Source organism: Erpetoichthys calabaricus, chromosome 7 (genome assembly GCF_900747795.2).
Source record: "Erpetoichthys calabaricus chromosome 7, fErpCal1.3, whole genome shotgun sequence".
Lineage (NCBI taxonomy): Eukaryota > Metazoa > Chordata > Cladistia > Polypteriformes > Polypteridae > Erpetoichthys > Erpetoichthys calabaricus.
Window position 1 is genome coordinate 189,210,050 of NC_041400.2, and position 26,130 is coordinate 189,236,179.

At 42.3% G+C, this 26,130-nt stretch overlaps 1 protein-coding gene across 1 annotated transcript in view; it reads left to right on the plus strand.

Annotated features, from left to right (window-relative positions):
- The first annotated feature begins 9,045 nt into the window (after positions 1-9,045).
- The window catches only part of trmt10b (tRNA methyltransferase 10B), a 35,915-nt gene continuing 18,830 nt past the window's right edge, over positions 9,046-26,130 (plus strand). The window contains exons 1-4 of the mRNA XM_028805849.2: positions 9,046-9,113; positions 15,685-15,858; positions 18,395-18,503; positions 20,109-20,233. Of these exons, the coding sequence (XP_028661682.1) occupies positions 15,691-15,858; positions 18,395-18,503; positions 20,109-20,233 (402 nt within the window). The 5' untranslated portion in view covers positions 9,046-9,113; positions 15,685-15,690. The remainder of the gene's footprint in view (positions 9,114-15,684; positions 15,859-18,394; positions 18,504-20,108; positions 20,234-26,130) is intronic.

A 26,130-nucleotide genomic window follows, 5' to 3' on the forward strand; every position in this document is an offset into this window, starting at 1 on the left:
GCAAAAACCTCAAGTAAACTTTTTTCACGTTGTCATTATGGGGTGTTGTGTGTAGAATTCTGAGGAAAAAAATGAATTTAATCCATTTTGGAATAAGGCTGTAACATAACAAAATGTGGAAAAAGTGACGCGCTGTGAATACTTTCCGGATGCACTGTACGTGCCCAAGACCTGGGGCATAAACAAAGAGACTGGGATGACCCCATGTTGCCTGAAGATCGATTAAGAGCCTGGAATGATTATTGGGAGAGAGAACTTCACACTTTGACTATCTTTAGTATCCCAAGATGTGATATGCCTGCTGATATGAACTTGTTTTCCATTACTAGACAGATTCACATATCCTGTGATGCCTCTGAACAAGCTTATGGGTCTGTTTCCTACCCGAGAACAGAAGACAACGATGACAATATTCATCTTACGTACCTTCATTATGGCCAAATCTAGAGTTGCACCAAAGCATTGGCAAACCATACCAAGACTAGAGCTAAGTGCTGCCTTAAGTGGAGCACAGCTTAGCTAAACTCCTAGAAAATGAACTTACTTGAACAATCAACCAAGTGGTTCTTGTTGTGGTGTACAAAATCTATACATTTTACTGTATATTTTCATTATAGTTTGTTCAAGACAAAACAACAGATGAACTTAAATACTTTAATGGACAGTTAACATCAAAAGCAATCTGTTTTCCTGAATCATAGTACAATTTTTATTTGATCTGAGCAGGAATTCAGGAGACCCTCATACTGTATTGATGATTTTATCACCTGTTTTTTTTTTTCTTTTACTTTTGTCAAAACTTCAATTTGAAAATGTCTTCCTTTTTGTTACTTTACTATTTCCATCCATCCATCCATCCTCTTCCGCTTATCCGAGGTCGGGTCGTGGGGGCAGCAGCTTGAGCAGAGATGCCCAGACTTCCCTCTCCCCGGTCACTTCTTCTAGCTCTTCCGGGAGAATCCCGAGGCGTTCCCAGGCCAGTCGGGACACATAGTCCCTCCAGCGTGTCTTGGGTCTTCCCCGGGGCCTCCTCCCGGTTGGACGTGCCCGGAACACCTCACCAGGGAGGCGTCCAGGAGGCATCCTGATCAGATGCCCGAGCCACCTCATCTGACTCCTCTCGATGCGGAGGAGCAGCGGCTCTACTCTGAGCCCCTCCTGGATGACTGAGCTTCTCACCCTATCTTTAAGGGAAAGCCCAGACACCCTGCGGAGGAAACTCATTTCAGCCGCTTGTATTCGCGATCTCGTTCTTTCGGTCACTACCCAAAGCTCATGACCATAGGTGAGGGTAGGAACATAGATCGACTGGTAAATTGAGAGCTTTGCCCTGCGGCTCAGCTCCTTTTTCACCACGACAGACCGATGCAGAGCCCGCATCACTGCAGACGCCGCACCGATCCGCCTGTCGATCTCACGCTCCATTCTTCCCTCACTCGTGAACAAGACCTCGAGATACTTGAACTCCTCCACTTGAGGCAGGATCTCGCTACCAACACTGAGAGGGCACTCCACCCTTTTCCAGCTGAGGACCATGGTCTCAGATTTGGAGGTGCTGATTCCCATCCCAGCCGCTTCACACTCAGCTACGAACCGATCCAGAGAGAGCTGAGATCATGGCCTGATGAAGAAAACAGGACAACGTCATCTGCAAAAAGCAGTGACCCAATCCTGAGTCCACCAAACCGGGCCCCCTCAATGCCCTGGCTGCGTCTATTTGGGGGTCCTGGAGAGGAGGGTCCGTCAGATAGTTGAACCTCGGATTCAGGAGGAACAGTGTGGTATTCGTCCTGGTCGTGGAACAGTGGACCAGCAGGGTCCTGGAGGGTGCATGGGAGTTTGCCCAACCAGTCTACATGTGTTTTGTGGACTTGGAAAAGGCGTTCGACCGTGTCCCTCGGGGAATCCTGTGGGGGGTACTCCGAGAGTATGGGGTACCGGACCCCCTGATAAGAGCTGTTCGGTCCCTGTACGATTGGTGACAGAGCTTGGTCCGCATTGCCGGCAGTAAGTCGAACCCGTTTCCAGTGAGAGCTGGACTCCACCAGAGCTGCCCTTTGTCACCGATTCTGTTCATAACTTTTATGGACTTTACTATTTGTTTGACATCAATAAAGAATTGATTACAAAATCAAAAAAAATGTTTCTTGAAGCACTTTGGTTAATAGGCCAAATTGTTAGAACCTTCCCTGGTCCAGATGGTCTCATAAGAGCGGTGAAGGTGAAGGATAGACTCAACACTAGGCCTGTTGCTCTCCTTTCTGGAAATTCAACTTCAGGACTCTGATGGTGTGAGTACAACCTGTGATTAATTATTTCCCATCATTTATTAGACCCCGTGTTTTACCAGAGGTGGAATGTGTTTTCCTGCTTTTAATATTTGACCAGTCCCACCCAAGTATAATCGGTTAGGGTGGACTGCACATAACAGCCACCCTGAAGTAATGCCTTTGTAAGTAATGATACGTCAGGCGGACCTGTAGCAGCGGGTTTCCTTGTGGATACAGGTTTGACTGGTCATTCCTGATCCTCACTGTCTCAAAAGAACAAATTGGTGAGCAACAATAGAAATGTTACTACTGGAGTCAAACAGTGCAGGGACCCATTCACCTCCACCACCTCATTGTGTGCAAGAGACAGAGGATTAGTGAACAAACAACACCTCTCTCCTGGTGCCCACCTGCACTCCATGGGCTTGCCTAAGTTGGGGCAGTTGGAGATAGTATGCCTAACCTCCCAGCATTGACAGCAGCAGGGAGGAGCTGTGGACATCTCCTTCAGGCGCACTGTAGGTTCAGTATTGCGAAGAGCAGGCAACACGTCACTGATGAGGCTTGTGGCTATCAGTGAGCTATTATGAACTTTCAACTTGTGAAGCACCTCATGACACTTGAGGGCTGCCACCAGGGAATCAAGTAATTTGTATTCCTACCTCTCGACTGGTTGGGCAAGATGTTTGGGGAGGGCATGCCCTAGGAGGTCACTAGTGACTATCTCCGTGATCTTTTTTGCCAAGTTGACCTCGGGTTTTAACCAACGCCCCACTCTTCCCCATAGCTTGCAGGTTTGTGAATGGGATGGCCGCTTAGGGTCGAATGCCCATTTATGACATGCCCTTGCCTGCTGGACCGGAGTAATCCCATATCGTGACAGTACCTCGGCCTTTAGTTTGTCATAGTCACCGACCGCCTTCTTGTTGAGGTCAAAGTAAGCCCACTGAGCTGGTCCCATGAAGAACAGTGCCATTAGGTGAGCCCACTCCAAGCGGTCCCAGTGATGATGAGTGGCTATTTTCTCAAAGACCAGCAAATACGTCTCATTGTCATTATCGAAATAGAGAGACATTTGGAGATCCTGTTGGAGAACGACAAAAGTCTGACCACATACCTCTGCCTCAGCTAGTTGGGTCCTCTGTTCTCCCACCTGGATTTTTTGTGTCCGTATTAACTCCGCCATGGACTAGGGGACTGAAGTATCCTCTTGCATTTCAGACATCATCCTGCCGACTATGTCACTCTAATAAGAGACAAAAGAGATTAAAGAGTGTTTTGGGCACCTTGAAGGCTAACCCTGTCTATTATCAAGTGGAAATAATAAATGAAAATATGGGTTAGCAACGCAAACGAGACGTTTGACTTGTTCAATCAGGCAGACTGCCCAAGGTGGTGGTTCTTTCAATTATGATGAATTCTGGAAGGAAGAGGCAGGTCCAGGTGGTCTAACCTTGAAAGTGACATCATGAGTGGAAAGGTGTCAATTTTCCTTTCTGCAGAGGGAGAAGAGATATCGTTATTATAAGTCCATAAGCTATTTCCCAAGCACAACCGTGTAACAGCTTATGATCGCTTATCTTAACAGCTTTTCTTGACTTTATGTCAAGAAGTCTGGAGGTGCATAAGAGAGAGAAAGGAGGACCAGAGAAGAGTGTGAGGATTGTCCAGGAGATGTATGAGGGAGTGAGGACTCGGGTTAAAAGAAATGTTGGGGTAACAGACAAGAGCCCAGCTAGAGGAGGTCAGCACCAGGGATCTTCTTTAACTCCTTACCTCTTTGATCTGCTTATGGGTGTGTCGTCTTGCTGATGATATCGTGGTGTGTAGCACCAGAAAAGAGGGAGAGGAGATGAAATTGGAAGAGTGGAAAAGGGTTTTGGAAGATAGAAGTTTGAAGATAAATAGGAAGAAGAGGACAGCATATATGAGGTTTAATGATGATCAGAATCCAGAAGTTAGCCTTCAGGGACAGCTACTGAAAAGATGGGACCAGTTTAAATATCAAGTAGTAGGCCATGGTGAAAAATTATATGCAGAGATAAATCATAAAGTGAAGTATGGATGGAATAACTGGAAGAAGGTATCAGGTGTATTGTGTAATCAAAGGATTGAGGTGAAGGTTAAAGATCAGATTTTGAAGATAGTGGTAAGACCAGCAATGATGTATAGAGCTGAGACATGGGCAGTAAAGGGAGAGTAGGAGAAAAAGTTAGATGTGATGGAAATGAGAATGTGGAATGTTACAAAAAAGGACAGAATAGCAAATGAGACGATCAACAAAACTGGGAAAGACGTCTACAAAGTACAGGGTGAAGTGGTATGGACATATGATGAGGACAGACAATGAAGATGTGGGCCAAAGAGTGATGGAGATGGAAATACAGGGAAAGAGGAAGTGAGTGAGGGCAAAGTGGAGGTGGATTGATAAAGTAAAAGATCTGAAAGAAAAGGGTCTGACTGGAGAGGAAGTGCAGGACTGAGCTGTTAGGAAAAGGTTGATCAAGCACATTGACCCCACATAGAGGTGGGAAAAGAAGAATGGTTTTTCCAAATCCCAGATCTACAGATGGTGGTAACAGGAGGGCCCCAAACTGGCTTAGTTTGAGTAAGTGTGCCCTAAGATGGCCAGGTGTATCATCCAGGGTTGGATCCTTCATTGCACTTAGTCTGTTTGACAGGGGTAGTGTCTGGTCTTGCAGTGGAAAAATCAGGTTTAGGAAATACATGGCAGAGTAACTCAAAACTATACAGTGAAGCCAAGGACTAAATTGTGACTTTCTGTTGATCAGAGGATCCTGCTAATGATATAAACCTTAGTTTGTAGGTTAAAATATTATGTATGATACAAATGAAGAACATACAGAATGTTCTCAATTTGTAGATAAACACTTAACAATGCATATTTTAGATTAAATATACTTTAAAGATTGTCTATCTTCTTCTTTCGGTTGCTCCCATTAGGGTTGCCACAGCAGATCATCTTTTTCCATCTCTTCCTGTCCTTGTCGTCATGTTCTGTTACACCCATCGCCTGCATGTCCTCTCTCGCCACATCCATAAACCTTCTCTTAGGCCTTTTTTCCTCTTACCTGGCAGCTCTATCCTTAGCACCTTTCTCTCAATATACCCCTCATCTCTCCTCTGCACATGTCCAAACCAACGCAATCTCACCTCTCTGACTTTGTCTCCTAACCGTCCAACCTAAGCTACCCCTCTAATGAACTCATTTCTAATCCTGTCCAACCTCGTCACATCCAATGCAAATCTTCACATCTTGAACTCTGCCACCTCCAGCTCTGTCTCCTGCTTTTTGGTTAGTGCCAATGTCTCCAGCCCATATAACATAGCTGGTCTCACTACCGTCCTGTAGACCTTCCCTTTCACACTTGCTAATACCCGTCTGTCACAAATCACTCCTGACACTCTTCCACCCATTCCACCCTGCCTGCACTCTCTTTTTCACTTCTCTTCCACAATTCCTGTTACTCTGTACTGTTGATCCCAAGAATTTAAACTCCTCCAACTTCACCAGCTCTACTCCCTGCATCTTCACCATTTCACTGTACTCCCTCTCATTCACACAAATGTATTCTGTTGTGGTGGTCCTACTGACCTTCATTCCTCTCCTCTCTAGAGCAGATCTCCGCCTCTCCAGGGTCTGCTCAACCTGCTCCCTACTCTCACTACAGATCACAATGTCATCAGCAAACATTGTAGTCCTTCCTCGTGCTGACGTGGAGATAATGTGTGACGTCATCCACTCCGCTGTTGCTAAACTACAAACACAGCACCCTGAGGCGCTAACCATGACTTTAACCATGTGACGCTGGACAAAACATTACCTGCATTCTCCCAGTATGTGGATTGTAACACCCGGGGAAATAGGACTATTGACCTACTGTATGCAAACATTAAAGACGCATACAGCGCCACCCCACTGCCTGCGCTTGGGAAAGCAGATCATAACCTGGTTCTGCTTCAGCCCCACTACAAGTGAGGGTCCTACCTACAACCACGCGCTCATTCAGGAAGTGGTCCCCAAGGCAGAGCAGGCTCTGAGAAACTGCTTTGGAACTACAGACTGGGAAATCCTGCAGGGATCATATAGTGAGAACATTGAGGATACTGACTACATCAACTTCTGTATGGACATTGTAGTTCCAGTAAGAACTGTATGCTGCTATGCTAAAAACAAGCCATGGATTACAAGTGACATCAAGGGCCATTTGAACCAGAAGAAAAGGGTTTTTAAAGGCGGTGATCAGTATGAGCTCAAGCGTGTGCAGAAGGAACTCCGAGTCCAGCTCAGGGTGGCGAAGGAGCAGTACAGGAAAAAGCTGGAGAAAAAGTTGCAGAATAACAGCATGAAGGAAGTGTGGGATGGGATGAAGATCACCACTGGCTGCAGCTCGAAGCAGGGTGCCTCCATCGAGAGAGACGTGGAGAAAGCAAACCAAATGAACAACTTTTTTAGCAGGTTTGACCACCCTAACCCACTCTCACTCTCACCTCAGAGTACTGCATCCTCCATCCATCCTTCTGCTGATACCAGCAATGGAGAGAGTTTACCCCAACCCACAATTACAGCAGCCCAGGTAAGCAGAGAGCTGAGGAGACTTTGTGCCAGCAAAGCAGCGGGTCAAGATGGAGTATCACCACGACTGCTGAAGGCCTGTGCGTCTGAGCTGGGGAGTCCTCTACAGCGCATCTTCAACCTGAGCCTGGAACAGGGGAGAGCCCCAAGGCTTTGGAAAACCCCAGTTCCAAAGGTATCACGTTCTAGTGAGCTGAATGACTTCAGGCCTGTCGCCCTGACGTCATATGTGATGAAGACTATGGAGCAGCTGCTGCTTCACCACCTGAGGCCACAGGTACGCCACACCCTCGACCCTCTGCCATTCGCATAGCAGGAGAAAGTGGGAGCGGAGGATGCCATCATCTACATGCTACACCGATCCCTCTCCCACTTGGACAGAGGCAGTGGTGCTGTAAGAATTATGTTTCTGGACTTCTCTAGCGCCTTCAACACCATCCAACTTCTGCTCCTCAGGGACAAGCTGACAGAGATGGGAGTAGATTCATACCTGGTGGCATGGATCGTGAACTATCTTACAGACAGACCTCAGTATGTGCGCCTCAGGAACAGCAGGTCTGACATTGTGGTCAGCAGCACAGGAGCGTCGCAGGGGACTGTACTTTCTCCAGTCCCATTCAGCCCATATACATCGGACTTCCAATACAACTCGGGGTCCTGCCACGTGCAAAAGTTCGCTGACGACACTGCTATTGTGATTGCTATTGTTGATTTAATGAGACACAAACAGAATAATAAACTGTAAGTTACTACAGCTTTCACTGAAGTTCACATGTCACCATTGTGAATTGGTGTCATGATCTGGAGTCGGATAAACTCGAACTGGACAGACCAGACCTAACTTTGTTGAGTTGGAAATCTGACCCAGAAGGACTCCAGGTGCTCAACGAGCTTCTTCCAACAGCACTTCCGGCGGTGTGGCGGAAATGCTGCCAACTGGGGCCATGGGTCATGAGAATGGACATTTGCATTTGTGGGGCCCTGCTGGAAACCAAGGGGGCTGCCCTCTGTGAGTCTCGGGGAGAAACTGTCCTGGAAGTACTCTCTCCATCGGTCTTTCCATAATCAGGGTGTTCCGGCCTGGGTCGCCATCCTTATTATGAATATTTATTGATACAATATTCTGCGTAATTTGTCTGAAAAAGTCCAATTAAATATGAAATACAAAATATACAAACTTTACACATATACTTTGGGGTACTTTATAAATGTTATAGACAAATATCATTCTTCTTCTTTCGGCTGCTCTCGTTAGGGGTTGCCACAGCGGATCATACAAAATTGTTGTCCGCATATTGATTTGGCAAAATTTCACACCGGATGCCCTTCCTGACGTAACCCTCCCCATTTACCTGGGCTTGGGACTGGCACAAAGAAACACACTGGTTTGTGCATCCTCTGTGGCTGGATTTATAGATAAATATAATTAAAAGGTTAAAATAAATTAAACTGGGATTCAGTGCTTTACAGTAATTTAGTTTTTTTTTTTTAACCTTGTAATTGTTCACTCCTTCCAATGTATTAATATAACAAGCAAATTCAGTTTTACATGTTGTAAAGTCTGGCATCTCTTTGGAGCATTTTCATATGTTAATGTGTAACTTACCATCAATAATAAATACGTTTAGGACATACAGTACCACCTTTTGATTAAACATTCACGTTATAATGGAACACGACACCTTAATCCTTTATGGAAATATTAACCCCAGTAGTCGTCTTAAAGAAAGATTCAAGATCACAATAAAAAACCAAATAACAAATGAACGATACTTTCCTCCTGAAAGTTATAAAATACACAGGTTAAATCGTTTTTTAAACCTCACTAACACCTACTGATCAGGGCAAATAAATAATTCGAAAAGAAGCCTCTCGAATTTTATTGGTAATGCAGTACCTTCTTGAGATATTATAAACTTCATTTCAATTAATATCTTCAACCGGAGAAAGCTGGAGAAGGCTTTTTTCTGAAAGGGTTGTACATTTCTGACAAATTTTTCGAAGATTTACTGATTGAGCATACATGACAAAAATTGTAACATATTTTCCAGTATTAGACAGAAATCGACATTTTCGCTTTAAATCCACAATAATTAACATTTTCAGAAGCCCAAATTTGACGCGCTCCTGAACTGACATGACAGCGAAGACACAGTGACATCATCACGGGTGCGCGCACGTCCGTGTACGCCAGCGCATCGTCGTGCGACGTAAGGCGGAAGTTGCGGACCTCACAGCGGCATTGGGTAACGTGCTTTATTATGCGCTAAATTTATCATTTTTTTTTTGTAAGGAGTGGTGCCGTATGGAAACAAATCAAAGCAGTTGCCACTTTTAATTATTGATATTGTGAAAAAAACACTTAATATTAAGCGAAAAACGGTGACTCCAAATACATTTACGAAATCTATGTGGATAAACTACTTCCATACTGAACATATGTGAGAGTATAATTATGGGCAGCGTATAGCTGATTACATTTGCTAAAACATTACCAAGAGTTTGAAAAAAATAGAGGTTCACCGGCTTATCTGTTTCTTATTTATTTCTTTAGCTGACTTTGTCACTCAAAGAGACTTCAAAAAAACTTACGTATACCACAGCTGCTTGCATAGTTGTACAAGTGGAGCTCAGGCAGATGAAGGAAAGCCGGGGTGGTGGTGGGCTTGAGTCGTGGTTTGGGCCCCCATAGGCGTTCTAAGGGAATCATGGGAAAAAGTAGAATATAATGTCAAAGTTTAGGAGTCGCTTAAACATGAATAGGCAAAAACAGCAAGTAGGATGCGAGTGTGGAAGAGTTGTGCAGAGAGCAGCAAGAGCCAAAGAAACGGCAGCATCTGATAATATGAATGATAAAGCGAAAGAACGGGGCAGAATATGCAATGCCAAAGTTTAGGATTACACTTGATGGCAAACAGGGCACAGTGTGCCTTGTAAAATAATAAACCCAGAGACAGGCTGAGTCTTTGGCAATATGAGAGAGCGAGAGACAGCAGGAGAGAGGGAGGACAGACACAACGTTTAAAAACATTATTCTGGCACCCAGTTAGATAGATAGAGAACTTTTTTGGCCCCTTTTTTGTTTTTTTTTTAAAGAAGCCCTTTACATAAGCAAATACATAAATAGGTAGATAGATAGATAAATAAACATACCAGAATGACTTAAAAGCAAGAAAATCAAAAAAGAAAAAAATCCCTGACTTGGCAGTTCCAGTTCCAGTCCCAGTGAGGTGCTACACCGGCGTATTGCTGTGGGTATAAAGAAGCCCCCGTCGCGTTTCTTGACAGACTTCTGCTGAATAATTCACTGGCTGAAAGTCCTCAGCAGGGATTAATCGCACCATCGTTTCATCTCTTATCAAAAATGTACCACACTACGAGTTAAACAGTTTTATGTTATAGGTTAGATCACTGCACTTTCAAAGCATGCACAAATCTATTCCTGAATGAACTACATAATGAGATAAAAAAAGTGCAATAACGAAAGCCTGTGTGTGTATTTTGCCTCTTTTTACTTTCTTGTATTAGAAGTATAGGGAAAGTATTGGAATCCTCCAGAAATTCCATTTTGAAATTTTGATGAATCTCGACGTTTTAGATCTCCCTCAGTCCGAAAATACCATATTTGAAATTATGTCTGTGTGTCTGTCTCTGTGTGTGTCTGTAAACACGATAACTTGAGTACACTTTCACTTAGGTCAGCCAAATTTTAAAAATTTTAATAATAGCATCCCCATAGACATGCTCTAAAGTTATTCAATACTTCTTCAAACTCGTTTTACTTCTGCTGTTTTTCCTTTTGACATGTTATGACATTGTTGTAGCGTAACCATCCATCCATCCATTTTCCAACCCGCTGAATCCGAACACAGGGTCACGGGGGTCTGCTGGAGCCAATCCCAGCCAACACAGGGCACAAGGCAGGAACCAATCCCGGGCAGGGTGCCAACCCACCGCAGGACACACACAAACACACCCACACACACACCAAGCATACACTAGGGCCAATTTAGAATCGCCAATCCACCTAACCAGCATGTCTTTGGACTGTGGGAGGAAACCGGAGCGCCCGGAGGAAACCCACGCAGACACGGGGAGAACATGCAAACTCCACGCAGGGAGGACCCGGGAAGCGAACCCGGGTCCCCAGGTCTCCCAACTGCGAGGCAGCAGCGCTACCCACTGCGCCACCGTGCCGCCTGTAGCGTAACCACTGTTAATTATTTTCACATTTAGTTTTTACTCACATTTTTATCACGTATAAATTATGCCTTTCAAATTTATAAGAGCTATTTTGTTTGTTAGCCTAGGTGAAATTTATAACAATATTTTGTGAGTTATGTTAAAATGTATACATTAGTGCATAGTCGATGGGAGGTTCTATTATAACTCCACAAACTAAATTATAAATGGAATATTCTGATTATTTCTTGTCCCTGTGGCTACAGACTAGTTTCAGTTTATTATCTACCTTGCAGTTGTTATGGCATGGAGGGAAAACAGTTTCAAACTGTGTGTACTGTACATACAGAACATACTGAATGTACTAAAGTGCTGCATATTCTCCATCCATCCATCCATCCATTATCCAACCTGCTGAATCCGAACACAGGGTCACGGGGGTCTGCTGGAGCCAATCCCAGCCAACACAGGGCACAAGGCAGGAAACAATCCCGGGCAGGGTGCCAACCCACCGCAGCATATTCTCCATATAACTGCTTATTACATTTTAATAAAAATCTACCAAACTTAGTTTGTAATTTCTACATTGACTCCAAAACACAGAAACTGGGAAATAATGACTCACTTAATCAGGCTAAGAGTCCAATGAAAAATGGAAGTTGGTTGGAACAAAAACCTGCAGCCACAGTGGCTCCCCAGGACCAAGTTTGGGAACCACTGCTTTAGAGAATGCACTTCTCTCTTATAGATGTTCTACCGGAATGTTATAGCATGTAATCTTCAATGTGGCAGTGTATTCTGGCAACAATATTACTATGAGCATGGTCTGTAAACTCAATAAACTGATGAGGAAGGCTGGCTCTGTCCTGGGAATCATTGTGGACTGTCAATGCGTAGGCTGATTAAAGGACTTCTAATAAACTGCTCATCATCAGTTAGTGACACTCAGTCTCTGCATGCTGTTGTGGCTAAAGAGAAGAGCGCTGATTAAAATGTTCTACCACAGAGAGTTGTGCCACTAACCATTACACCGTATAATAAGTCACCCAGTTGCTGGAGTGGTGTTCATCTTTTGTTTTCTCATGGGTACTGAGATCTTTTTTGCAATTTCTATTTAATTGCATTTTTTCATTGCAGTGTTCTGTTTTAAATTAATGCTTCTATAAATTTTGCAATGTCCCTATCTATCTATCTGTTATATAGTGCGTTTCATATCTATCTACAGTCATATGAAAAAGTTTGTGAACCCCTCTTAATTCTTTGGATTTTTGTTTCTCATTGGCTGAGCTTTCAAAGTAGCAACTTCCTTTTAATATCTGACATGCCTTATGGACACAGTAGGATTTCAGCAGTGACATTAAGTTTATTGGATTAACAGAAAATATGCAATATGCATCATAACAAAATTAGACAGGTACATAAATGTGGGCCCCCCAACAGAGATATGACATCAATACTTAGTTGAGCCTCCTTTTGCAAATCTAACAGCCTCTAGACGCTGTCCTCCTATAGCCTCTGATGAGTGTCTGGATTCTGGATGGAGGTATTTCTGACCATTCTTCATACAAAATCTCTCCAGTTCAGTTCAATTTGATGGACAGCCTGCTTCAAATCATCCCATAGATTTTCGATGATATTCAAGTCAGGGGACTGTGACGGCCATTCCAGAACATTGTACTTCTCCCTCTGCATGAATGCCTTTGTAGATTTCAAACTGTGTTTTAGGTCATTGTCTTGTTGGAATATCCAACCCCTGAGTAACTTCAACTTTGCGACTGATGCTTGAACATTATCCTGAAGAATTTGTTGATATTGGGTTGAATTCATCCGACCCTCGACTTTAACAAGTGCCCAAGTCGCTGAACTAGCCACACAGCCCTACAGTAGGTAGCAGGTGTTTTTCTTGGAATGCGGTGTTCTTCTTCCACCATGCAAAGCGCATTTTATTATGACCAAATAACTCAATTTTTGTCTCATCAGTCCAGAGCACTTTGTTCCAAAATGAATCTGGCTTGTCTAAATGAGCATTGGCATCAACAAGCGACTCTGTTCGTGGCGTGAGTGCAGAAAGGGCTTCTTTCTCATCACCCTGCCATACAGATGTTTGAATTGTAGAACGATGTACATATACACCATCTGCACCAAGATGTCCTTGCAGGTCTTTGGAGGTGATCTGTGGGTTGTCTGTCACCATTCTCACAATCCTGCTCATATGCCGCTCCTGTATTTTTCTTGGCCTGCCAGACCTGCTGGGTTTAACATCAACTGTTCCTCTGGCCTTCCATTTCCTGATTCCATTCCTTACACTTGAAACTGACAGTTTAAACCTCTGAGATGGCTTTTTGTAGCCTTCCCCTAAACCACGAGACTCAACAATCTTTGTTTTCAGATCTTTGGAGAGTTGCTTTGAGGATCCCATGCTGTCACTCTTCAGAGGAGAGTCAAAGGGAAGGGAGCACAACTTGTAATTGACCACCTTAAATCCCTTTATATTTCATGATTGGACGCACCTGTCTATGAAGTTCAAGGCTTAATGAGCTCATCCAACCAATTTGGTGTTACAAGTAATCAGCATTGAGCAGCGACAGGCACTCAAATCAGCACAATGACAAGGGGACCCACATTTGTGCACAGCCAGTTTTTCACATTTGATTTAATTTCATACAACTAAATACTGCGTCACTAAAAATCTTTTTTCGCTAAACACCGCAGTACTCAGATGTTCCTAGGAAATGAAAGACATACCACTGTTATCTTTTTTGTTGAAAGGAGAGTCAATTATTATGCAGGCTGAGTGGGGTTCCCAAAATTTTTCATATGACTGTATCTGTTATATAGTGCCTTTCATATCTATCTATCTATCTATCTATCTATCTATCTATCTATCTATCTATCTATCTATCTATCTATCTATCTATCTATCTATCTATCTATCTATCTATCTATCTATCACTGGGGATTTAATGTGCATTTATGTTTCACAGTATTTCTTGTTTGGCCAGTAGGTGGACTGACATTTTTTATCAAAGTAATATTAATAAACACAGTCCACGTAAGTGGTAGAACTGAAAAGAACCATCCATTTTATGCATCTCCCTTGCCCATTACAGAGCTGCAGAGATTAGAGTAGATAAGGTTAGATATAGATAGATAGATAGATCTTTATAGTCATTGTCACTTTTACAAAGGAACAACGAAATTGAAGGTGCAGTCAACTCAGTGTGAGGCATAAGAGTTATAAAGACAAGAAGAGAGAAAATAATAGCAAACCGAATTGTAATAAAAGTACTTTACAAAATATACGAATTGCACTGGTTGACTTAAGGTCTATATTGCACATTGGGAGAATGATACGGAGCAATTTTATTCTGAGTTCAGGGCCATGATTGCTTTTGGATAAAAGCTGTTTCTAAGGTGGTCTCTCCTGGTTTTCATTGCTCTGTATCTCTTGCTTGATGGCAAAAGCTGGAAGAGGCAATGGACCGGGATGTGATGAATCCTATGAAATGTCTATTGCTTTTTTGCGGCATCGGGAGGTGTAGATTTGTTCCAGAGGTGGGGAGGGTACAACCAGTTGTTTCTCTCCACTGTCCTGACTGTATACTCTATTTGTCCAAAAGTAGAAGAACAAGAAGCATTTTTCCTTCATTTACTTTGACTCGGATGCAGACAGTAGCAGAAACAAAAAAATCAAGGATACAGACTCTTCGCAGAAGTAATACAGCTAATCAGTATAAATAAATAAATTCATGAATAGTGTGCTGAAATGTCAAAATCAACTTAAACAGTATGTTGGGAGGAAGCATTGAATTGCCTGATAGCAGCGGGTGAAAAAGACCCCCAGATTTTTCATAATGGCATCCAATTTTGCCACATTCCTCTTTTCCACAACAGCTTCTAGTGTGACCAGGGTTCATTCACCCTGTGACAGGGCAGGCTTCCCTTATTAGTTTGATCAGACGTTGGGCGTCTTTTGAACTACAGCATAGAATGGCACACTGACTACTACGGATTGATAGAACATTTTCAACAGCTTGCTGTCTCCTTAAGAAGTCCAGTTTGCTTTGGTCCTTCTTGTCCAGCACCAGTCCAGTTTGTTGTTTAGGTGAACCTCCAGGTACTTGTAGCTCTGCACCACTTCCACATTGTCCTCCTCAATGGCGACGGGTCTCAGAGGTGCCTTGGCACACCAGAGGTGGTGTGTTCACTTTCATTTTTAGTGGATAACTCTGTACATACAACAGGGTTGATAATATAGAAATTGTATTTGTAGAAACATCTGTTGACATTTTCTAAAAGGGTAGGAGCAATCATAAACACAGTGCAAATGAAAAAAGGGAAAAGTGTAATGTGACTTTTACATTATCACTTTTCTTTATATTGAGGTTGTGCTATTGGTATAGACGTGATGCCATACGTCTCGGTGCTCATTAATTTGTTTATTTCAAAGTGTTTCTGATGTAACCAAAAGAAATGAACATTCACTCAGACAATCAGATGATCAATGGAAGAATCAGAATTATGTTTTTAATCCTAGAGTATGAAAGTAGCCTAAATTCACGAAGAAAGTACTTTATGCTGTCCTGATTGAGTTTAAAGTCTTTTTATTGTATTTTTTTTAATGTGTAAAACCAGCAAAGAATGGATGAAGCCGATGAAGACGGACAGGTTATCAAACTTGGGAAACTTTCTGTACCTTGCATTCAAGAAGAATTTGACCTGACGGATGCGCTTGAACTTCTTCAGATTGAAATAGAGCCTGTGGCCTTTAAGGAGTCCTGCACTGAAAATGAGGGGCTTTACTTTTCTGTAAGTGTGCTTTGTTTTAAAATTTGTCTTTTTGTTGTATAGTGGGTAGATTGTTTTTTCTCGTTAGAACTTTAAATTGTTCTAAAGGAATGCAGCCCCCTAAGAATAAAGAGCCTGCTGTGTCCCTTCTTCTATAGGTCCTATGTGTTCCCAAACCAGTCCAACCTGTTATTAAGGTGGACCCCCCCAAGTAGTTGTAGGAGCACACCACCTCTACATCCATTCCTTGAATAGTGACCGAACATAAAGACTCTTTGGTGCTGCAAATGTCAGGATGCAGTTCCTTGGTTTTGCTGATGTTAAAAGATGCAGGCAGTTCTCTTTGCACCAAGAAACCAACTTCTCCCCCTGACTCCTCTCCTCTGTCTTATCCCCCTTATCAATACACCCCATAAGTGCTGAATCATCTGAGAATTTCTGCAAGTGGCCTGACCTGCTGTTATGTTTCTAGTCTGAGGTGGACAGAGTGAAGGGAAAAGCAGACAGGACTGTTCCTTGTGGTGCTCCAGTGTTGCTCACACAGTCCTTGAGTCTCACAAATGGTGATCTGCCTGACATACAGTCCATTACCCAGGACACCTGTTTTGTCTTGGTAGAGTAATATACAGTAATCCCTCGCTATATCGTGCTTCGACTTTCGCGGCTTCAGTCTATTGCGGATTTTATATGTAAGCATATCTAAATATATAACGCGGATTTTTCGCTGCTTCGCGGGTTTCTGCGGACAATGGGTCTTTTTACTTCTGGTACATGCTTCCTCAGTTAGTTTGCCCAGTTGATTTCATACAAGGGACGCTATTGGCGGATGGCTGAGAAGCTACCCAATCAGAGCACGCAGTTAAGTTCCTGTTTGCTGATTGGCTCAGCGACGGAGAGCTGAATTCGATTCCACTGCATTAACCAGGAAGTCTTGTCTCGCTCATTCAGCATCAACGTGTTTCGCTGTGTAAAGAGTTAACTTTTGTGCTCTTTTGTGTTTATCTTTTTGCATAGTCAAGCCCTTCGTTATGGCTTCAAAACGATCTGCTCCTGCTACTGCTTCAGGGGCCGTGCCCAAGTGCTAATGATTGCCAAAAAGGTAAAAGGTTTGGATATGTTGAAGGTGGAGTTGTAAGTGGATGTATTAAAGCAGTAAGTTTTATAAGAGTGTGGGAAGGGTTTATAAAGCCTTAAAATATATATAAATAATAAATATAAGGTCGCTACTTTGCGGATTTTCACCTATCATGGGGAGCTCTGGAACGTAACCCCCGCGATAGGTGAGGGATGACTGTATTGCTCTACTTTCCCCTTTGTATTATTAAGATGTAGCCTCTGTCAGAATGCCTCAAATCCCAAAGACTTACCACTATTTATATGGCATTATAGTATATAACTTCTCCCCATCTTCCCTTCTATATCTATAACCTCATGCAATTAGGTATAGTAAAAGACAAGCAGGAGTTACGTTACACATAAAATAATGTTTTATTGATAATATTCATAAATAATAACAATATGCAAAGTACATTTGAATATTGGCAACCATACAACCTGATTAAATGCTGATGTGTAGTTCAGGCGGCACACAGACTTGTTAGTTACTTAAGATAGATAGATAGATAGATAGATAGATAGATAGATAGATAGATAGATAGATAGATAGATAGATAGATAGATAGATAGATACTTTATTAATCCCAAGGGGAAATTCAGAATGTCACAATAAATGTCTCTAGTTAAGGCATCATTTGTGATCAGCTCGCCGCATGCCTGTTCAATATGGCTGCCGAGCTGTGCTCTCCAATGTGTTGTCCTTTCAATTCATCAGTTTGGTAAGAGACGCTTCTTCATCAGATGTTAGTAAGAGAGAGAGTGAGGTTAACCAATCAAATTTTATAGATGCTGTATCCAAACCCTACAGCCAATAGGGCGTCGTGGTACTTAAAGGCTTCTGATACAAGCCAATTCCAAACAGCCATACTTCAGACCAATGGGGAAATAGAACACCTTAACACCTGCCGTCCCCCAAAACCATTTGTTGAGGTAAAGCTTGGCAGTTAGGCAACCTGGCTTTGTGTGGGGGATGAGAAAGAAAGAGAGACTCTAGCAGAGAAACATTTGTTTCAAGCACTTCCCCCAACTCTGTTGTAAAGTTCACTTTCCTGACTTACAAGTAAAGACATATAAAATATTTATCAACTTACATGCAAAATCTCACATCACAACAACATCACGAGCTCATCAACCTGCATATCTCTGAGTTTACCCCTTAACAGGGATGGTGTTGAAGGCACTGGAGAAATCAAAAAACATCATCATCATCATCATCTGTGTTGCCAGCTTTGCCCCGTAAGCCTTGTGGCGCAGACAGATCATTGCATCATCCATTCCAATCTTTATTCAGTAGGCACACTGCAGTTTGTCCACGTGGTCTACCACAACAGGACTCATGTAGCTGTATTTAAATGCGCCTGTGACTGCTAATAATTTACTGTGTAGGTTTGAAAATGTCATTTTATTGTTCGCTTGCCATTACATATGATATCTCTTTCAGAAAAATGTTTCAAGAAAGCAGAAAAATTGGGAAAAAATACTTGCTTCAAAGAAAAGTAAAAGAAAGGAAGAAAAACACAGAAGAAAATTAAACCATACTGAAAGATCAGGTATTTTGATTCTTTCTGTTTCTGAATATTGTTTTAGGTACAGGCAAGCTCCTGCTCTAAGTCAGGGGTCGCCAAGTCCAGTCCCGGAGGACCACCATGGCTGCAGGTTTTCATTCTAACCCTTTTTTTTTAATGAGTGCCCTGTTTGTGCTGCTAATTAACTTCTTGTGAATTCATTTTAATTGAATTGCTTTTTTAAGATTTGTTCCTCTGAATTGCTTCATTCCTGTCCTCAAATGGCACCCAAACAGAAATGAAATGTGGAGTGAGCCAATAGAAGACCAACTAAGTCAGGGCCTCCAACTCCAACCAATTTCACTCCAAACATCTGCTTAATTAGGTTCTGAGTCTTGTCGTTAATTAAACCCATTGTTTAATTCTGTGGTGTGTTGCTGCTCTCATGGTGCATTAGCAGACATTTCTGAAATTGTTGATTTTCTCTTTACTAAGAGCACTGTTAAATGTTTTGGGGACCTGAGCAGACCAACATTCCTGGGACCATCATTGTTCTTTATTTTCAGATATTGTACGATGGACACCAGTTGTTTTGGCTCATTTTGTATCTCATTATTGTTTGGCTGCTAATTAAGGGGTCTGCATTTTCAAGGGCAAGACAATTAAAATTAGTTCACAAGAAGTTAATTAGCAGCAAAAACAGGTCACTCATTAAGAAAAGGGTTAGAATGAAAATCTGCAGCCACAGTGATCCTCCAGGATCGGAGTTGGTGACCCCTGCTCTAAATCAGGGGTGTCCAACTCCAGTCCAGGTGGGCCACAGTGGCTGCAAGTTTTCATTCTAACCATCTTCTTAATCAGTGAGCCATTTTTGCTGCTGATTAACTTGTTTTGACTCCGTTTTAATTGACATGACTCAGACCCCTTAGTTGTTTCTTTTTCCTTAATGAGCAGGCAAACAATAACACAAACCAAGCCACCACATGACCAGCTCACCTGAAAATAAAGAAAGGTGATGGTCTCTGTCATGTTGATCTGCTCAGGTCACCAAAACATCTTGACGGTGGTCTTAGAAAAAACAGAAAATTAACAGTCTGCTGTGGCAGAATGAGAGCAGCAGCAAGTCACGATATGCAATAACGGCTTTAATTAACAGCAAGATCCGGCTTCTCATTAAGAAACTGAAATTGGCTGTAGTTTGAAATCCCAGTTTAGCTGTTCATCTGTCGGCTTGTTTCACGTCTCATTTCTGTTTGGCTGCCATTTAATGAAGAAACAAATCAATCCAGAGGACTGAATCCTTAAAAGCAGGGCTATTAAAATGAAAGGAAAAGGAGTTAATTAGAAGTGAAGCCTGCTCGCTGATTAGGAAAAGGGTTAGAATGAAAACCTGCAGCCACTATGGCCCACTAGGAAGGGAGAAAAAAGATTTAGAGAAAGGAGAGAAAAACAATTAGAAGATAAACAGTCTTCAAATTTTAATGGAAATATGCCATTTAATCTAATTAAATTTACTGACTTGAGATAATACCAATTGGGAATTATTTATTTGGGATACTGTTAACTTAAGCTTGATTTCGAGTAGAACACACCTTTTGGATGTTTTTTGAACATTTTATTGGATAATAACAATCAAATTGTGTTTTTCAGTTAATTGTAATCTGCACAGCAAGCGTGTCTTAAAGGCAATAACAAAGGAGCGTCTCAGTGAGGCACGGTCTGGTGGGGTGAAGCTCTGCATTGACTTAAGTATGATGCAGTACATGTCTACAAAGGTACAGTGTGTAGACTAAATTCATGTAGGGAGATGAATGTAAAATGTGGGATAAACAAGTGACTGTTTCAAATCAACATAACTTTACTGCCACTGGTATTTATTTTTTATTTGAAGAGTTTAATTTAATCATAGATTACAATTCTAAATGGAGTTTCCTTGCTGTGTGTATCTGTATATAGTCGTATCATTTATGTCATGCTTAATTTCACTAATGATTAAAAGCTTTAGATAGGTAGATACTTTATTAATCCCAAGGGGAAATTCAGATTAAACAATGGAGTAGGTTGTTCTACCCCAGGGCAGAGTTTAGATAAAGGAAAATAAAAGAGTAAATTAGAGAGAGCAACTGAATGTAGTAGTAGTAGTAGTAGTAACTGGACTGACTTGGAGTTGTAATAATTAGCAATAATATTATTTACATTTTCTCACTACTCAGAGTGCCCTGCACAGTGAGTGTGGTGCCACTTAAACCACCACTGTTTTGCAGCATCCTTCTGGAGGATGCGACGGTAGACATTTTGCACCAGTGCACTCACCAGACATTAGCTATTAGCTGATTAAGCATTGAGTGGGATAGTTAGTCAGTTATGGACAGGGGAAGATTAGGGGGCCAGAATGACTAGTTTGTGGTGGACAATTTAGCCAAGACATCGGGATACAACCTACTCTTTATGAAGGATGCCCAAAAATCTTTTATGACCACAGAGAGTCAGGACCTCAATTTTACATCTTATCTGAAGGATAGTGCCAATTTTTACAGCACAGTGTCCCATTATTGCACTGGGACATTGGAATCCACACACAGACCACCACGTATTTGCCCCCTGCTACTCTCACCAACACCACTTCCAGCAACTACCCAAGCTTTTCCAAAATGGTGTCCTATCCAAGTGCTGGCCGGGCACAAATATATTTAGCTTCAGGTGGATTACCTCTTCTGAAGGGCATGTGGCATGGCTTTATGAAAGAGTGTCATGGCAGCAAAAAAAAAAAAAGGCATTAAAAGAGTAAAAGCAACATTGAGGGATTGAAAGATGTTGAGAATTGTATTTGGAAGTGAGCAAGGGCATTAGACAGCCAGAGGAGCCTGACATCCAAAATTGAAGGCCTGGGAGTAGCCTGTAGGTGTGGCATGCTTATTATTTTGTTTTCTTTTACGGTGAACATTCTCTAAATGTAATGTTAATATTTATAATTATTATTTTTTCCAACCTAGCATTATGTTTATCAGAGGGACACTCAGTGGTACTTGTTGAAACTGTCATTTTAAACATGCAGAGGGCTGTAGTTTGCCCTGGAGCCTATCCCAGCCAGCATAGAGTGCAAGTCAGGAGCAAACTGTGGACAGTCTCAAAATCGCTTAATCCAATTCCTTGCCTCCTGGCTCAAGATGGTGTTGGGGTCTGCATTTTGACATGTAGTATATGCATTCTCATATGTATTATAAGGATTTCAAACATTTAATTCAATGCATGGGCTGCCTAAATGTCAGTCATGTTAGTCATTTTCCAACCTATTTAGTTGTGAACAGGGTCGCGGTGGTCTGCTGGAGCCTATCACAGCTAGCATAGGGTGCAAGGGAGGAACAAACCCTGGGCAGGGTGCCAATCCATTGCAGGATGAACACACAATCCCACCCCCACACCAAACACACACTAGGGCCAAGAACCCACTCAGACATAGGGAGAACATGCAGGGAGAGCTTGGGATGCAAACTCAATTCTCCTTACTTTGAGGCAGCAGTGCTACCAATGTGCCAGCTCCCCCCCCCCCCCCCCCCCCCCCCCCCCCCCCCCCCCCCCCCCCCCCGCCCCCCCCCCCCCCCCCCCCCCCCCCCCCCCCCCCCCCCCCCCCCCCCCCCCCCCCTTGTTGAAAGTGACAAATATACTAATCTATTAAAATACGGGTGCAGTTTGTTATAATAGTTTAATCAGAAGTTTACTTCTGTGTGTTTTCGAAATGTATGTGTGTGTGTGTGTATATGTATATACACATATATATATATATATATATATATATATTCATGGCATTCGTAGTCTGTGTCACATTCTGATTGTATGGGTGGCTACCTTCCAGGTAACGCTTGTGGTTGGCCAGCAATCTGCTAACATCCGCCACGGTGCCCTCAGTTTGTGAGGAGCAGATCATAGAATGGTTGAAATAGTTTACTGTCAAATAAATGCAAAGAGTACGCGACACGTGTTTCGCCCTCATTATGGGCTCATCAGGCGTACACACTCCACTGCACTCCCTCTCGGGAATCGAACCTCGGACATCAGCGCCAGAGGCGATGCCCCTAACGTTGTGCCACGGCGTGTGGTTCGTTTATTTGACAGTATGTAGATCGGGGTAATTACATTCACGGCATTCATAGTCTGTGTCACAATCTGATTGTATGGGTGGTTACCTTCCAGGTAACACTTGTGGTTGGCCAGCAATCTGCTAACATCCGCCACGGTGCCCTCAAATATATATATATATATATATATATATATATATATATATATATATATATATATATATATATGTGTGTATATATGTGTGTGTGTGTGTGTGTGTGTGTTGTCACAAAAACAACACATAATCACATAAAGGTTTGGGGCAGCCACCCGTATAATTTGGTATTCTGGCTGCAAAGTTGCTTTTTTCTCAAAATATACAGCACTGATGTGCATACAACCAAGTCCAAAACAAGACTGAGGGAATAGGGAAAAGGGGCAGGCTTTTAGAGGGGAAGACAGGAAGTGAGGTCATAAGGATCGGGCCCATGTTCTTCAACCATTGGTTCGATCCCGGACGTGACATCACAGGGGCCGGAGCCGGTAAGGTCTCCTTTCATTGGTTCGGTCCCAGGAGTGACGTCAAGAGAGCCAGGTGGAATCTCCCGTGGATGGTCTACAGGAAAGGGAAAAAAGAGTCAGTGCACTCTGCCACATCCCGGCATGCCTCAGAACTGTATTCACTCAAGCCCTTTAGCTGCTTCTCATGCGCACATGTGTGACAGTGTATATATATATATATATATATATATATATATATATATATATATATATATATATATATATATATAATTGTGAGCTGCAAAGCTGATCGCACCCCCAGCAGTTACAGACGCCCCTGGGAAAACCCCTAAGAAAACACATAGACAGATTACCTTCACATTCCTCCTTTCCCTTCTAGCCGGCTCTGTCGCGTAATATGCCTCTCGCGCGGTGCTCCACCTTCTTAAATAGCCTGCACGGGCTTCTCTCAGTTTGTTAAACTGATTGCTTGCTTCCCCTTATCGCTCTCTCAGACATTCTCTCTTCCTGGGGAAACTGTCATCTCTGACTTGTCATGGAGGAGCACGTTTTAAACTTTTGAAAAGAGACAAATGTTTGTTTGCAGTGTTTTGAATAAAGTTCCTTTCTTTTCTACAACCTCCTGTGTCTCTGTGCAAATCTGTGACCCAAGCGTGACAATATATATATATATATATATATATATATATATATATATATATATATATATGTATGTATGCATATAGATGTATGTATGCATATAGATGTATATATAATATATATAGTATTTATCTTAGCATTCTAAATGTTCAGGGAGCAGGAATATCATGAAATTAATGTATTCTATGTGGTGATTGCTGCCTGCGCCTCCTCTTAGTACAAGTGGAAGTCAGTTTAAGAAGCACGTATCAATTAACATGGCTCGGGGAACACTTAACACAAAGCATTTAATGTGCTACATAACTTATGACAGGGTTTGAGAAAATCTAGTCTATCTATTATAAAAAAAAATCCTGTCCTGGAAAGCAAAAAGCAAGTCTATGATATGTGATCTTCTCGGAAGAGACCAAAGACACGCCCTACTTACAATCTATCAAATAGGACAACAGGCAGCAAAACATTCAGTCTTGTGAAGGATTTGAGCACACACAGATCCAGGGCTCTCAGCGCATATAAAGTGTATAAGGACAGTACGTTATAAATTAAATGTCGACATCTCTAAGCGAAGAAGAAAGCAGCGTGGAGAAAAGAGACTCAAATGCGTTTGGACAGAAAAAAGAGCAAAAAAGAATAATTGTGGTACAAATTCAGAAAATAAGGAAAGTAATTATCAGCCCGGAACAAGTGGAATTGAAAAAAAGGCAATGTCCCAATATGGCTCAGAATTAAAAGACAGTGAGTAAAAGACAAAATAGAACTTAATAAAGACGTTTACAAATGTTGATGCTAAACACACGCAGGGCAGGTTAGAGACTATGAAAGCAGGGAAATTAGAAAGGCTTAAAAAAAAAAAAAAAAACGTTGGCGCTATACACATGTGGAGAAAGTTAAAGGATATGAAAGGAGGAAAATTAGAAAATATAAAAAAAGAAAGTAAAGATCGCAGTAGCGCAAACAAACAAACTGCCTCATATAACTATGCACCAGTCTAACTTTGGTTTTGCACAATAATTACTACACTATTGCACCTTAACACTTAATTCTACTTTATTCATATAATTTTAATTACTTATTATGTTCTACTATACTGTTATTGTTCAATCTATGACTTTTTGTTAATCTAACTGATATTCTTCTAACTTTGCACAGTTTTTTATAAGCGGATCAGGATGCATTTCACTGCTTGTTGTCCTGTATAACTATGCATTTGACAAATAAAGAATCTTGAGAATTTCAAAAACGGAGTCAATTTAAAGTGGAAATGTCGAGAATAAATTCAACATGTCGTCACACTATTACACAGTACCCAGGTACATTAAACGGTATTGAAAAAAAAAATAAAACAAGTACAACTTGGCTTGCAGTTGCAATTAACCAGTAGTATAGAAACAGTATTCACACATTTGAACATAATGGTCCACATCCGACCTTTTAAAACCAAAGTATCTCCAGACAACAGACACGGCTCCTTTTTTCGGCAAAAGTTCTTCTGTGTCATCATTGGGTGGTTTCTCAGTACTTTGGGAGAAAAGGAAGACAACATAGTTATTGATATATACTGTATAAATCTCTATATATATTTAAAGTTTAATGTCTGTCTGTCTGTATGCCTGTCTGCTTTTCACAAGAGAACTACTTAACGGATTTAGATCGGGTTTTTTTCTATGATTTGCTTGAACATTCCAGTGGATTTTGCGGCTTGCGGAACTGATTTATTTGCCCGAATCCGAGAGAGACATGGAGTGGGGAGGGGCTCTCCTCACTCACACCCCAGCCACGGGGTGTTCTTTACCACCACTTAGCTAGTGAATGAGAGCACTACTTAACAGATTTAGCTTGAACATTCCAGTTGATTTTGCTACTTTTCTCATTGCGCTAAGACTCATAGTTCACTTGCAGGAGCAAAGTATTCATGCTAATCTGAGAGACACAGGCTGCGGGCTGAGGGGAAATTGTGACGTCAGGAGTGGGGAGCCAGGCAGTGTCCTCCTCATTGTCCTGTTTCATTACAGCATGGGTGGAGCCGTGGGGGACGGCTAGTATGTAATATATATATTGTAAGAATGGACGCTGTATAGCACCTGACCCGACACAAATTTGACACGGGTGGCACGTGTCAAATAAACAAACTTTTATTTTTCTTTGTCTTTGGGCACGCCTTCCCCATACCCACAGACGCAACACAGTCCCAAGCACTTATCCTCCTCTCTTCCACCTCCACTCCTCCTCAGCAAGCTTTGTCCTCCTTCCACCCAACTCTGGCCACTGAGTTGGTGGTCGCTGGCTCCTTTTATTGGGTACCCGGAAGTGCTCCAGGTGGTTGACTGCCAACATCCGGCTGCACTTCTGGGTAAGGCGAAACCAGTGCCCAAAAGGGGCCAGCAGCTGCTGTTGCAGCACCCCCTGGTGGCGCCTGCAGAACCCCACAAAGCTGCACAGAACTCCAACCCCCATG